Raw genomic sequence first — 15,709 nt, 5'->3', positions numbered from 1 at the left:
TTAATATTATTAGCATCTCAGAAACACATGTGCATTGCTAGTTATAGGCTAATGTTAGCTAGCTAGCCAACGTTGAACCTAGTTGGTTAGCTTTAGCTACCTGCAGATTCATACTCCAGCATTTCATTCATAGTAGCTAACTATGACAATCCATTTGTACTGTAGCTATGGGTTGGGATTATTGTTAATTATTTATCTAGCTAGCTAGACTAGCAAGACTTCAATTCGCAAGAGAATGATTACATGACCCATCAAGTTAGCCAGGTGTATCTGGGGGTGATTACAGCCATCTATTGTATTTCCTGAACATGCGTACTTGTCTAGACAATAGTGACCCATCCACTTAGCTAGATGTGCCTGGGGGGTGTTTATAGCATTTCCTTCACATGACCCATCAATTTAGACAAGTGTCTGGGTAAGCATCATTTAATAATGATAAAATATTTATATATTTTTATCTGGACACTTTCAAAGCCAGATTATTATATAGGCCAAGGACTAGATAAAGTGTAGAGTTTTTCGTTATTGTAGGCTACTACTTAAACCACTTTTAGTGTTGAAATCTTTGGTTGTTTACTACACTACCTTATTCACTCTGTTTAGCACATGGCCTCACATGTAAATCCTTAAAGAGATAGGTGGGGCTAGGCTTAAGAGGATGTGAACGATGCTGAATAGGTGTAGACAAAGAGCTCTCCAGTAGGTGTACAAAAATATTCAAGTGCCCTTTTTCTCAAAAGCGGGGTTGATCAACTTTCAAGGCAGAATTACTTTCCCATTGTTCCTCAACTGCAGTGTATGATATACCATTTTGTAGCTCTGAGTCTACACTTTTTTCCAATGTTAAAAACACTATGAAAAATGTTGCTACATATAACTGAATCGAGGCAGTCGGTCACATATAACAAAACCTTTTGACATAAACACAGAATTTTCGGTGGGTTTTTAAAAATAATATTAATTATGAACCATATAACATTCCACCCATGAGGCCACTAGAGGTGATTTGTTTATTTGACTACAGGAAAGGGCTCGATCATGCAAACACATTTCTAATTATTTTGACATGGCATCAGTGAGATTCAAACCTATAATCTTCTGTTCTTTATCCATGGAATTAGTCCACTGCACCACCAGGATGGAGCAGGCATGCCATGTTTTTTTTACACATTCAGAGCTGTTCATCTAGTCTATTCAAACAGACCCTATTTCAAAGAATACAAGCACTCATTTAGATCAGGTGTGGCCAATTAGTGGGCGAGCCAACACACCTAACAAGCATAGAGTTTTGTTGATGCTGAGAACGGAATGTATATGTTTTTAAATAACATTCTTAGAACCTTCTCTGAACGTTATTAAAGTTTGTTTGTGTTTTTTTACCGAAAGTTTTCTTAATGTTCTCGGAACAATTTGAGAACATTAATTTAAATAGAACAGTGAGGAAACCTTTAGGAAACGTTATGCTGAGGTAATGAAATTCCCACAGAATGTTTCTTCACGTTCTTGGTACAATTTGAGGATGACTTTAAATAGAAACATGAGGAACTCTGTAGGAAACGTTATGCTGAAGTAATGAAATTCCCACAAAAGAATGTTGTTTCTTAACGTTCTCTGAACAATTAGAGAACATTCCCAATGTCAAACCAGTTCGAAAACATTACTAGATCATTAACAAAATCGAAATGAAATGTAACCATGTTGGAACTTTTATGAAAAGTTCTGTTAAAGTAATGAAATACCAAGAAAATGTTTTTTTGTCAAGTTCCTTAAATGTGCTAATGTTCCAAAACCAAGCAACTATCCTGCACCATTCCCAGAAGGTTGTGGGAAGGTAGTATGCAAAGTACCCAAGGGAAAACCACGCGCTCACCAAGCTCTATGAAACACATGGTTCTCAGAATGTTATATGCCAGCTGGGTAACTTCTTACGGGAGTTTCTACTTACAGTAGATAGTGCAGGTGTAACAGTACTTATTATTATTTTTTATTTTTTTACATACATTAGCTACTGAGGACTGTTGACAGAGGAATTACATTCAATACATTTTTTGTTTCTATTTTTATTCCACAACAGAAATAAGAGAGAAACCTTGAACATGAAGTACTATAGAACAAAACAAATGCAGTCCATATGATAGAATGGTCTGTTCTGAAATACTGAAAGACTAGGAAGTGCTTTTCAATTATTTCATAAAGTAAATCCTATTGTAGGAGACTAAGGGTTGGTACAGTGTCAGAAAAATCAAGACTTTAAACAAGACATCTCCAATCTCAGTGAAACTCAACAAAAATACACTTTGCTGGACTCGTGTTTGTGAAATACATGTGTATGCTATTACTATGTATCCTCAAAGACAAATCATGATAAAAAATCAAATGATCTGTGTAATTTAAAAAGATAAATGGAAAACGAATACAAATTCACAGAACTATGTCTAACGCAATATTTCTCTATTTTATAAAAAAGCACGAAATAATGCAGCTTACAGAGACATGAGGTACATTCGGAAATAGCATTGTCAACTCATCTCAACTCATCATTGTCAGAAGAAACAACAAAGAACTTCAAGAGAGGCAGAATATCAAACATTGTGAGCATTGAGTGACTTGTGTGCTCTGATGCGTTGCAAATTTTTAAAACTGTAAATGACAAAATCCATAAATAAGTACATTTAACTGTGGGGGTCTTGATTTGATTACACTTTTTACATTAAAGTATTCATCCCTGTATGTATGTATGTGCTAAGGCACGTTTGTTTGGTGCCAGATTCAATGTTTTGCACTTTCTGAACATTAAATATTTCAGAAAAGAAGAACATTGTTATTTATTCTTTCATTGGTTGGTTCAACACATAATGCTTAATGTACCATCCAGCCAGGACCCTGTAATAGAATAACCATCCTGCACAAACCCATTACCAGGCTGTTATAGCCTCCATTGTGACTTTGTCAAAACCATAATTCATTCTGAAAGTAACAATAAAACTTAAAGTTAAAGCTAAACGTATGTTTACATATCACAAAATATACCAATGCAAAACATTGGATAGCCTCTGGTCAAATTGATAATTATTTATGACACATACTTGGGAAGAAACATTTCAAGACATTATACACTGTTGGACACAAACAATCTGAAACAGTTAATGGCATGTTTTAAATTCTCAAGGCCAAGGGCTCTTACAATCTCACAAAGTCCCCTCAGAATTCCCATCCCTACACTCTTAGAAAGAAAAGGTGCTATCTACAACCTAAAAGGGTTCTTCAGCTTTCCCCATAGGTGAACCCTTTGTAGAACCCTCTTTGTTACCAGGTAGAACCCTTTTGGGTTACATGTAGAACCCTTTCCACAGAGTGTTTTACATGGGAACCAAACAGGGTGCTCCTATGGGGACAGCAGAAGAACCCTTTTTCTAAGAATGCATATGCGTCTGGCCAGCTGTCTTTTATTAAAGAAGTTGAAAGGCACAGCCCCTTGAGTCTTTGTCTTCAGGGTGTACCCCTTTGGGGTTACAGCTTTACATCAAATCATTGCATAGTGGAGGAGTAAGGGAGTGGGAGGCTGTGGGCTATGGAAGCTGTAAGAATGGTTAGTCATTGTGTATAGAGCTCTACATGAAGACGCATGACATCCTGACTATGTAGCTACACCACAACACACCCCCTTATCTAAGGCTTTTCCTTTTGAGTCCATGAGAGTGGATCATACATCACATATAACAGTGGGCAACAACACAATACTTAAGCAAGTGTTTGTCAATGAATCTAGTGAACCCAAGGTTGGCATGGCATCCTACTTCCGTTATTATTGGAAGCGAAGTCCTGTAGTTTTACACAGCGGACAGGTCGATCCGATTGGCTGAGTAGGTGCTTTTGTCCCATGTGTTCATCTTTGTGGGGCTCACGCCTCCTCTGTTTCCATTAATCTATGAGAGAAAAAGGAGAGTAAATGATTGATCTCACATTTAAAGTTCTAAGTTGAATTCAAGTCTTTCTTCTTACCCAATTAGACCCCTCTACCTTGGTACTCACAACATCAGAGTTGAAGGGTTTCACATTGATATTGCGAATGGAGCTGCTGGTAAGCGACCACACCTTGGTTTTGTGCTTGAAGGCAGCTCTGACCTACAGCAAAACCATGAGAACGCCCAATAACAGGTGCAATATTTCATAAACCTCCCCAGACATTAGAAACAAAACAGAAACTATACTGAACAAAAATCTAAACGCAATATGCAACAATTTCAATGATTTTACTGAGTTAAAACTCATAAGGAATTCAGTTAATTGAAATAAATTCATTAGGCCCTAATCTATGGATTTCACATGAATGGGCAGGGGCGCAGCCATGGGTGGGCCTGGGAGGACATAGACCCATCCACTGGGGAGCCAGGCCCAGCCAATCAGAATGAGTTTTTCCTCACAAAAGGGCTTTATTACAGACAGAAATACTCCTCAGTTCCATCAGCTGTCTGGGTGGCTGGTGTCAGATGATCCCGCAGGTGAAGAAGCCGGATGTGGAGGTCCTGTGCTGGCGTGGATACACGTGGTTGTGAGGCCGGTTGGATGTACTGCCAAATTCTCTAAAACAACGTTGGAGGTGGCTTATGGTAGAGAAATTAACATTAAATTATTCTCTGGCAGCTCTGGTGGACATTCCTGCAGTCAGCATGCCAATTGCACACTCCCTCAAAAGTTGAGATATCTGTGGCATTATGTTGCGTGACAAAACTGCACATTTTAGTGGCCTTTTATTATCCCCAGCACAAGGTGCACCTGTGTAATGATCATGCTGTTTAATCAGCTTCTTGATATGGCACACCTGTCAGGTGGATGGCTTATCTTGGCAAAGGAGAAATGCTCATTAATAGGGATGAAAACACATTTGTGCACAAAATTTGAGAGAAATACGCTTTTTCTGCATATGGAACATTTCTGGGATATTTTATTTCAGCCCATGAAACATGGGGCCAACACTTTATATGTTGCGTTTATATTTTTGTTCAGTATATATCAACACTATAACAACATGAAGGGTGTGTCTTACCTCAGAGTTGAGAAGACAATGGAAGAGGAAAATAAAGAATCCCTTTAGAAAGATCCACATGATTGCAGTCAATTACCGTAAATAAAGGCTATTAATAAAGACCAATTTGATGTACCGTATTGGATTGAATAATGGTACATTTACAGTAGGCTACTGACCTGTAATGAGTTGAACACAGCAAACATGTACTGGAACATCAGTGAGTGATCGTTGATGGCCAGTACCCCAAAGATCCAGGAGATGCCCAGAATAGGAAGGAGTACAGCCACTGCCTTTGCAGTCAGCCTATACACACAGAGAGGCACAAACACACTAAGTGTCAACTATCTGCAAACGATGTAATAAGTACTGTATTCATATCATTCTGACTGAGTGAGTCAGGATAGCATTATCACCATGAAGGTTTTAGGACAGAGTCGATGACTCACTTGACTGCGTTGGCATCTCCATGAACCTTGTAATTCTCTGAACTAATACGAGAGATGATCCTCGTCACAGATATAAGAATCACAATATTCACCTGAGACAGAGAGAAAACAACACACATCAGTTAATATCAAAAAATCACTTTTATCAATAAAAAGCTTGAGCTCAAGCACTTAATTAGTTGTTCAATAAGAACTGAAGTCAACTATAGTGGTGATTGCTTCAGTTCTCTTACCACAATGACAAACAGTGCTGGTGCCACAAAGGCCCAAATAGCCCCGATCTTCAAAGACAGCCAACAGCTGAGGGAGAGAGGAGAGACAAAACAAGCTTGGTTGACATCCCTCACATTATACTTCCCATTTCCCCTGTTGGTGTAAACTACTTATACATAAATGGCTGTTTCATGGCACCAGTATCGATATCTTAACCCTATTCAATGGCACAAAGTGCTACCAAGTGGTTTTGAATGTCCAGGTTAGAGTGTGTTGACAGTGTCTTACTTCCCAACCTCTCCGTAGCTGTCCAAGGCTGATGTCATAGAAACCACACAGATCACCAGTGGAGACCCTGGGTGAAGAGGGGAAATGTTAATCACAAGATATAGAGATATCACACACATCATGACATCTGTAACATTACATTGTCCAGTGTGTGCATCCTTATATTGACTTCAGTCTAATGCTGTCCAAATCAAGTTTGGCAAAGAGTATTAGATGAAAGTTAGACAGACCGAGAGTAGAGGACACAGGATTTTTAATGAGGGTTTTCTGTGGTAAATTGTCATTACTCATTTCCACCAACATGGTTATATTATTGGTAAAGCTTCTTTGTTTAATGTTGTAATGACTTACTGAGTCCACAGAGATTTCCAGACTTCCCCGGCACAGAACAATTAAACTGTTACGCCAAAAGAGGAAATTAAGAATAAAGGATCAGAAGCCTTTTTTCACTGCTAATAACAGGAGCTGTAAACGACAAAACTCAGATGTCCTAACAGCTATATTTCCAGCTGCTGGACACGTCTATGCTACTTCATTTGTAGCTGGCCACAAATCGCAGCATTACTTCAGCCAACAACATAGGAAATGATAAAAATGGGATCTTATTTCCAATAATCACTCCAGCATGTGGAGGCTGTTCCCAGACAGCTAAACACACACACACACACACACACACACACACACACACACACACACACACACACACACACACACACACACACACACACACACACACACACACACACACACACACACACACACACACACACACACACACACACACACACACACACACACTATCCTGTCTGTCTGTCCACTCTGGCCCACAGAGACCAGGGCAGTCTCAAGGCCAAACCAGAGGTCTGCTAAAACCAGACCCAAAAGGTCATCCCAAAAGGTCATCCTTTTAATTGTGCCAAACATTGTAAAGTATCAATCTTTTGATGCAGAGCAGTACGGTTGCAAAATTCCAGTTACTTTCCCAAAATTCCCTGGTATTCCAGAAATCCCAGTTGGAGGATTCCTTGAGTTAGGAGGGGATGAGCAGGTAACCCTGGAATCCTCCAACCGGGATTTCTGGAGAACTTGAGAATTTTGGGAAAGTAACTGGAATGTTGCAACCCTACAAAGCAGATTGTTGCATATAACTACAGGTATAAGTGGAAACACAGATTGAGCAAGTTTGATCCGAATGGGAATCACATCATTGTCAGTAAGACATGTGTGCCTAAAAAGGTCAATTAATACAGTTACAAGATGTACCCCAGCCAATCCCGTAGTAGTAGAAATGCTTGCTGCCCTCGGAGCCGAAAACCTTGATGACCATGCTGTAGAGGTGCAGGCCCTCCACCAGCATCCAGGCAAACACACTCAGGAAGAAGAAGTGGAGCAGCACAGCCATCACCTTACAGGGCAGCTGGGAGAGGAAAGGGGTTAGGCTACATCATGATCACAGTTGTCATCATCATCATGCTTTGTTTCCTCTTCATCATCATACAGTAGGTACAAAATCCCTTCCTGGTTCTAGCCAGTGAAATACTCTGGCTGTGGTTATGAGGTGCTTACCGTGCCCGGGTCAAAGCGGAAGCTGATGAGCAGCAAGATCTGGGCAACCAGAATGGCAAAGGACAGGTTGGCATGGATGTGGTAGCGTTGGTTACAGATAGTGCTCACTGTCCTGCAAGGCCACACAAATGATAAGTAATATTACAAGAAATGTATCAAATACGTTTGACATAACATTTAATCATAATGGGGTGAATACCACTTATACAGAGCATGTGTGGCACACAACACACGTGAGGTGCTTTGATACGTTTATTTTGACTGAGTCAGTGAACAATAAAGATGGAGGGATACTCACGACAGGATTGCAAACGTCACCAGAGTGATGGTCAGACAAAAGATGGAGATGGCACAGCCAGTGTAACTGATGGTTGATAGTGCCACCTGGTGGGTCTTGGAAAGCTGTGCAAAGGTGAGAATCACATCACGATTCAGTAAAACATTCCAGACACAAATTTGATGTTTCGATTCATGTTAAGGCTGATTCATTTCAAAAGGATGCAGACCAGAATATGTTGCATTGAACACATTACTATGGGAAATAACATAAAGCTGAAGTGAGAAGAGCATTAAACTAAAATATTGATTTTATAGGGAATCAGTGAGTGGAGCTTCACTATGAACCATCACTGCCCTCTGTGAGATGTTTAAAGTAAGTGACATTGTTAAATGTCAGACAATTAGAAGATTTTGCCCATACTCCTGACCATGCCACTATATAGGAGGTCATTGTGTTGCTTTTATTGCATGGTTAGCCTCCATGGCAGGAAGTGACTCCAATATGTGTGACCCCCTCCGAGCTTTGAGTCCTGTCCAACATGCCTGGCCAGTGCCAGTGCCAGTGCAAGTGCCAGCAGAGTGGTGTGGTACAGTATGATGTGCTGGGCTTTAACAGGGAGCAGCGACCCTCATTACTAGACCTCTGTGCCGGACTGGACTGGCTAACACTCTGTCACCATTGTAAAGCTGCTGTGGCAGGAGACAACTACCAGCAAAGTAAAGAAAGAGCATGCCCCTGACCTTGTTTCTGAATGAGGTCCATTCTCAAACTATGCTGCTGCACATATTTTCTGTCCTTGTATGTCAAGGATGATTCCCCATTTATCTTTCTGTGTGTGTGTCTGTATGCAAATGTGTCCGCCTGTCTGTCTTTTTCATGTACAGTGCCATGAAAAATGATTTGCCCCCTTTCAGATTCTTTCTATTTTTGCATATTTTCGACACTGAATGTTATCAGATCTTCAACCAAAACCTAATATTAGATAAAGGGAACCTGAGTTTACAAATAACCCCAAAAATGTATACTTATTTAATTTATTTAATTAACAAAGTTATGGAACACACAACCTGTATTTTTTTCACCTTTATTTAACCAGGTAGGCCAGTTGAGAACAAGTTCTCATTTACAACTGCGACCTGGCCAAGATAAAGCAAAGCAGTGCGACCCAAACAGAGTTACACATGGGACAAACAAACGTACAGTCAATAACACAACAGAGAAGTCTATACACAGTGTGTGCAAATGTAGTAAGATTAGGGAGGTAAGGCAATAAATAGGCCATAGTGGCAAAATAATTACAATTTAGCAATTAAATACTGGAGTGATAGATGTGCAGAAGATGAATGTGCAAGTAGAGATACTGGGGTGCAAAAGAGCAAAAAATAAATAACAACATGGGGATGAGGTAGTTGGATGGGCTATTTACAGATAGGCTGTGTACAGGTGCAATGATCTGTAAGCTGCTCTGACAGCTGATGCTTAAAGTTAGCGAGGGAATTTTAAGACTCCAGCTTCAGTGATTTTTGCAATTCGTTCCAGTCATTGGCAGCAGAGAACTGGAAGGAAAGGCGGCCAAAGGAAGAGTTGGCTTTGGGGATGACCAGTGAAATATACCTGCTGGGTGCGTGCTATGGGTGGGTGCTGCTATGGTGACCAGTGAGCTGAGATAAGGTGTGGCTTTACCTAGCAAAGACTTATAGATGACCTGGAGCCAGTGAGATTGGCGACGAATATGAAGCGAGGGCCAGCCAATGAGAGCATAGAGGTCGCAGTGGTGGGTAGTATATGGGGCTTTGGTGACAAAACAGATGGCATTGTGATAGACTACATCCAATTTGCTGAGTAGAGTGTTGGAGGCTATTTTGTAAATGACATTGCCGAAGTAAAGGATCATTAGGATAGTCACTTTTACGAGGGTATGTTTGGCAGCATGAGTGAAGGATGCTTTGTTGCAAAATAGGAAGCCGATTCTAGATTTAATTTTGGATTGGAGATGCTTAGTGTGAGTCTGGAAGGAGAGTTTACAGTCTAACCAGACACCTAGGTATTTGTAGTTGTCCACATATTCTAAGTCAGAACCGTCCAGAGTAGTGATGCTAGACGGGCGGGCAGGTGCGGGCAACGATCGGTTGAAGAGCATGCATTTAGTTTTACTTGCATTTAAGAGCAGTTGGCTGCCACGGAAGGAGTGTTGTATGTCATTGAAGCTCATCTGGAGGTTTGTTAACACAGTGTACAAAGAAGGGCCAGAAGTATACAGAATGGTGTCGTCTGCGTAGAGGTGGATCAGAGAATCACCAGCAGCAAGAGCGACATCATTGATGTATACAGAGAAAAGAGTCGGCCCGAGAATTGAACCCTGTGGCACCCCCATAGAGACTGCCAGAGATCCGGACAACAGGCCCTCCGATTTGACACACTGAACTCTGTCAGAGTAGTTGGTGAACCAGGCGAGGCAGTCATTTGAGAAACAAAGGTTGATGAAGACGGCTGCACAGTATTGTCTTTTATCGATGGAGGTTATGATATTGTTTAGGACCCACATTTGTGGTTTTTCAAGCATGAACTGTTGGTTTCAAGTCCTGCCACAACATCTCAATTGGGATTAGGTCTGGACTTCCAAAACGTCATGTGTTGCTTTTTAACCATTTTCATGCAGACTTGCCTATTTTGGATCATTGTCTTGCTGCATGACTAAACTGTGATCAGCTTCAGCTCACAGACAGATGGCCTGACATTCTCCTTCAGAATTCTCTAGTTCCTTCTATTAACACCTACTTTAGAAAGGCAAACGCATGCCATTCCTACATGCTATCAGTCCTCGGGTTTTTGACAATCGTCACTTTCAGCGGGAGCTTGCCATTGGCATCTCACAGCCCTCGATGAGCCAATGTTTTGGATGAAATCATAGGCAAAATTAACAGTATCATGCAATTTCCATACACCATCGCACAATAGGTTTAAGTTAAGAGCGTTTTCTTTGCTATCAATGAATTCCCAAATACGAACGGAACAATAGACGGCACCCACAACGCCATAAAAGCACCATCCCAAAACGAGTTCAACTATGTGAACAAAAGAATACTTCCACTCTTAATGCGAAGGTGATAGGTTATGTTATGGGTAAAATAATCTGCTGAGTGTGGTGGCAAATTGGCTCGGTGGAATGCACGACTCGTTCATTCTGCAGAACAGCAATGTTGGCCTAAACACCTACAAGAGGGAGCTGTTTAGGATGGGTGGCTTATTGGTGAGTGTTAGCTAATCATTTGAAGAATATTTGCTATTGCTAAATCTTATATTTTTGTGGTTGCGCGGTGGTATTTCATGGTACGACGTTGTATATTCCCCACCGGCTTTAAAGTGATGGGTTTGACCATATGTGGTCAGTTATGTGCGTTTCGAAATGCAACTAGCCAAGGTCATGCACGAGCACTGAGAACAATCGGTAATGGTATCTACTACTAGTGTGTATATGATTGATGCTAGTATGGGGATTGTTTGATAAATCACACCTTTTTTTATGCGTACGAACATTCTAAATTTCGTTCGTAATTATAGATATTGATAAATGAGGCCCAAGGAATATTTATCCTTTGAGTGTGGTGACCGACCATCCATCTTGAATGGATTGCCAAAATAGAAAAGGAAAACCGTCCTTTCTGCTCAGTAATGTAGGCCTATTGCAGCAGTCGTCTCCTTGATGCTATACTTTCCTCCAGTCACTACCTAATCAGTGGGCAGCAGCTTTATCCCTCAGCTGGATGGGAACATCCCACTCATCAATATTCTGGAACGCTGTGACTGCTCCACTGTCCTAATGACAAGGCGCACGCTAAAGTTAATGAAGAATCAAACCTCAATGTCTGTAAATAACATCTGCTAAATAAAACAACAACAAGCCTTACGCCACACACATACATACAGTGCTGTGAAAAAGTATTTGCCCCCTACTAATGTGTTCAAGACCGAATCACTACTTTTGCATATTTTTTATACTGAATGTTATGAAATCTTCAACCAAAACCTAATATTAGGTAAAGGGAACCTGAGTGAACAAATAACAACAATTACGTATTTGTTTAATTTATTTAATTAACAAAGTCATGCAACACACAATGCCCCTGTGTGAAAAAGTAATTCCCCCTTACACTCAATAACTTGTTGTGCCACCTTTAGCTGCAATGACTGCAACCAAATGCTTCCTGTAGTTGTTGATCAGTCTCTCACATCACTGTAGAGGAATGTTAGCCAAGTATTGCATGCAGAACTGCTTTACATAGAGACATTTGTGGTTTTTCAAGCATGAACTGTTGGTTTCAAGTCCTGCCACAACATCTCAATTGGGATTAGGTCTGGACTTCCAAAACTTCATGTGTTGCTTTTTAACCATTTTCATGCAGACTTGCCTATTTTGGATCATTGTCTTGCTGCATGACTAAACTGTGATCAACTTCAGCTCACAGACAGGCCTGACATTCTCCTTCAGAATTCTCTGATATAGAGCAGAATTCATAGTTCCTTCTATTAACACCTACTTTAGAAAGGCAAACATATGCCATTCCTACATGCTATCCGCCCTCGGGTTTTTGACAATCGTCACTTTCAGCGGGAGCTTGCCATTGGCATCTCACAGCCCTCGATGAGCCAATGTTTTGGATGAAAGCGCTTCCTGTAGTTGTTGATCAGTCTCTCATATCGCTGTGGAGGAATGTTGTCCCACTCTTCAATGCCGAACTGCTGTAACTCAGCAACATTTGTGGGTTTTCAAGCATTAACTGCTCGTTTCAAGTCCTGCCACAACATCTCAATTGGGATTAGGTCTGGACTTTGACTAGGCTACTCCAAAACTTCAAATGTGTTGCTTTTTAGCCATTTTCATGTAGACTTGATTGTGTGTTTTGATTCATTGTCTTGCTGCATGACCCAGCTGTGCTTCAGCTCACAGACAGATGGCCTGACATTCTCCGGTAGAATTCTCTGATACAGAGCAGAATTCATGGTTCCATCTATTAAGGCAAGTCGTCCAGGTTCCGAGGCGGCAAAGCATCCTCAAACAATCACACTACCACCATCATGCTTGACCGTTGGTATGAGGTTCTTACTGTGGAATGCAGTGTTTGGTTTTCGCCAGACATAATGGGACCCATGTCGTCCAAAAACTAACACTTTTGAATCATCTGTCCATAGAACATTCTTCCTAGAGTCTTGATGAACTTTTTGGACGAGATGGGTCCCATTATGCATGGTGAAAACCAATCACTGCATTCCACAATGCAGTTTTCATCTTTTGAGCTTCTAGTCATGAAATCTATGCAGCCTACTCAATCACTTTTTTATAGCTACTGTTTACAGGCCTCCTGGGCAGTATACAGCGTTCCTCACTGAGTTCCCTGAATTCCTATCGGACCTTGTAGTCATAGCAGAAAATATTCAAATTTTTGTTGACTTTAATATTCACATGGAAAAGTCCACAGACCCAATCCAAAAGGCTTTCGGAGCCATCATCAACTCAGTGGGTTTTGTCCAACATGTCTCCGGACCTACTCACTCCCACAGTCATACTCTGGACCTAGTTTTGTCCCATGGAATAAATGTTGTGGATCTTAATGTTTTTCCTCATAATCCTGGACTATCGGACCACCATTTTATTACGTTTGCAATCGCAACAAATAATCTGCTCAGACCCCAACCAAGGAGCATCAAAAGTCGTGCTATAAATTCTCAGACAACCCAAAGATTCCTTGATGCCCTTCCAGACTCCCTCTGCCTACCCAAGGATGTCAGAGGACAAAAATCAGTTAACCACCTAACTGAGGAACTCAATTTAACCTTGCGCAATACCCTAGATGCAGTTGCACCCCTAAACACTAAAAACATTTTTCATAAGAAACTAGCTCCCTGGTATACAGAAAATACCCGAGCTCTGTAGCAAGCTTCCAGAAAATTGGAACGGAAATGGCGCCACACTAAACTGGAAGTCTTCCGACTCCTCTTTAAATCTGCGTATTCCTCCCAAGCTCAGTTGTCCTGAGTCTGCACAACTCTGCAAGGACCTAGGATCAAGGGAGACACTCAAGTGTTTTAGTACTATATCTCTTGACACAATGATGAAAATAATCATGGCCTCTAAACCTTCAAGCTGCATACTGGACCCTATTCCAACTAAACTACTGAAAGAGCTGTTTCCTGTGCTTGGCCCTCCTATATTGAACATAATAAACAGCTCTCTATCCACCGGATGTGTACCAAACTCACTAAAAGTGGCAGTAATAAAGCCTCTCTTGAAAAAGCCAAACCATGACCCAGAAAATATAAAAAACGAATCGGCCTATATCGAATCTCCCATTCTTCTACATTTTTTTAGAAAAAGCTGTTGCACAACAACTCACTGCCTTCCTGAAGACAAACAATGTATACGAAATGCTTCAGTTTGGTTTTAGACCCCATCATAGCACTGAGACTGCACTTGTGAAGGTGGTAAATGACCTTTTAATGGCGTCACAGACCGAGGCTCTGCATCTGTCCTCGTGCTCCTAGACCTTAGTGCTGCTTTTGATACCGTCGATCACCACATTCTTTTGGAGAGATTGGAAACCCAAATTAGTCTACACGGACAAGTTCTGGCCTGGTTTAGATCTTATCTGTCGGAAAGATATCAGTTTGTCTCTGTGAATGGTTTGTCCTCTGACAAATTAACTGTACATTTCGGTGTTCCTCAAGGTTCCGTTTTAGGACCACTATTGTTTTCACTACATATTTTACCTCTTGGGGATGTCATTCGAAAACATAATGTTAACTTTCACTGCTATGCGGATGACACACAGCTGTACATTTCAATGAAACATGGTGAAGCCCCAAAATTGCCCTCGCTGGAAGCCTGTGTTTCAGACATAAGGAAGTGGATGGCTGCAAACGTTCTACTTTTAAACTCGGACAAAACAGAGATGCTTGTTCTAGGTCCCAAGAAACAAAGAGATCTTCTGTTGAATCTGACAATTAATCTTGATGGTTGTACAGTCGTCTCAAATAAAACTGTAAAGGACCTCTGCGTTACTCTGGACCCTGATCTCTCTTTTGACGAACATATCAAGACTGTTTCAAGGACAGCTTTTTTCCATTTGCATAACATTGCAAAAATCAGAAATGTTCTGTCCAAAAATGATGCAGAAAAATTAATCCATGCTTTTGTTACTTCTAGGTTAGACTACTGCAATGCTCTACTTTGCGGCTACCCGGATAAAGCACTAAATAGTCTTCAGTTAGTGCTAAATACGGCTGCTAGAATCCTGACTAGAACCCCAAAAAAGTATCATATTACTCCAGTGCTAGCCTCCCTACACTGGCTTCCTGTTAAGGCAAGGGCTGATTTCAAGGTTTTACTGCTAACCTACAAAGCATTACATGGGCTTGCTCCTACCGATCTTACCGATTTGGTTCTGCCGTACATACCTACACGTACACTACGGTCACAAGACGCAGGCCTCCTAATTGTCCCTAGAATTTCTAAGCAAACAGCTGGAGGCAGGGCTTTCTCCTATAGAGCTAAATTTTTATGGAATGGTCTGCTTACCTATGTGAGAGACGCAGACTCGGTTTCAACCTTAAAGTCTTTATTGAAGACTCATCTCTTCAGTAGGTCCTATGATTGAATGTAGTCTGGCCCAGGAGTGTGAAGGTGAACGGAAAGGCACTGGAGCAACGAACCGCCTTTGCTGTCTCTGCCTGGCCGGTTCCACTCTCTCCACTGGGATTCTCTGCCTCTAACTCTATTACAGGGACTGAGTCACTGGCTTACTGGTGCTCTTCCATGCCGTCACTAGGAGGAGTGCGTCTCTTGAGTGGGTTGAGTCACTGACATGGTCTTCCTGTCTGGGTTGGCGCCCC

At 41.2% G+C, this 15,709-nt stretch overlaps 1 protein-coding gene across 3 annotated transcripts in view; it reads right to left on the bottom strand.

The window, feature by feature from the left end:
• Nucleotides 1–2,040: 2,040 nt before the first annotated feature.
• LOC139576871 (adhesion G-protein coupled receptor D1-like) overlaps nucleotides 2,041–15,709 on the bottom strand; it is a 67,283-nt gene continuing 53,614 nt past the window's right edge. For 2 of the 3 annotated variants that reach the window (XM_071403422.1, XM_071403424.1), the window contains 10 exons: nucleotides 7,841–7,944; nucleotides 7,543–7,654; nucleotides 7,240–7,393; nucleotides 5,977–6,043; nucleotides 5,709–5,775; nucleotides 5,476–5,567; nucleotides 5,206–5,332; nucleotides 5,048–5,089; nucleotides 4,021–4,125; nucleotides 2,041–3,926 (listed from right to left, as the gene is read on the bottom strand). In XM_071403422.1, coding sequence (XP_071259523.1) covers nucleotides 3,831–3,926; nucleotides 4,021–4,125; nucleotides 5,048–5,089; nucleotides 5,206–5,332; nucleotides 5,476–5,567; nucleotides 5,709–5,775; nucleotides 5,977–6,043; nucleotides 7,240–7,393; nucleotides 7,543–7,654; nucleotides 7,841–7,944 — 966 coding nt within the window. In that variant the 3' untranslated portion in view covers nucleotides 2,041–3,830. The remainder of the gene's footprint in view (nucleotides 3,927–4,020; nucleotides 4,126–5,047; nucleotides 5,090–5,205; nucleotides 5,333–5,475; nucleotides 5,568–5,708; nucleotides 5,776–5,976; nucleotides 6,044–7,239; nucleotides 7,394–7,542; nucleotides 7,655–7,840; nucleotides 7,945–15,709) is intronic. The other variant, XM_071403423.1, reaches the window with a different exon arrangement.

Source organism: Salvelinus alpinus, chromosome 5 (genome assembly GCF_045679555.1).
Source record: "Salvelinus alpinus chromosome 5, SLU_Salpinus.1, whole genome shotgun sequence".
Classification (NCBI taxonomy): Eukaryota; Metazoa; Chordata; class Actinopteri; order Salmoniformes; family Salmonidae; genus Salvelinus; species Salvelinus alpinus.
This window is presented reverse-complemented; position numbering and strand designations above follow the sequence as displayed.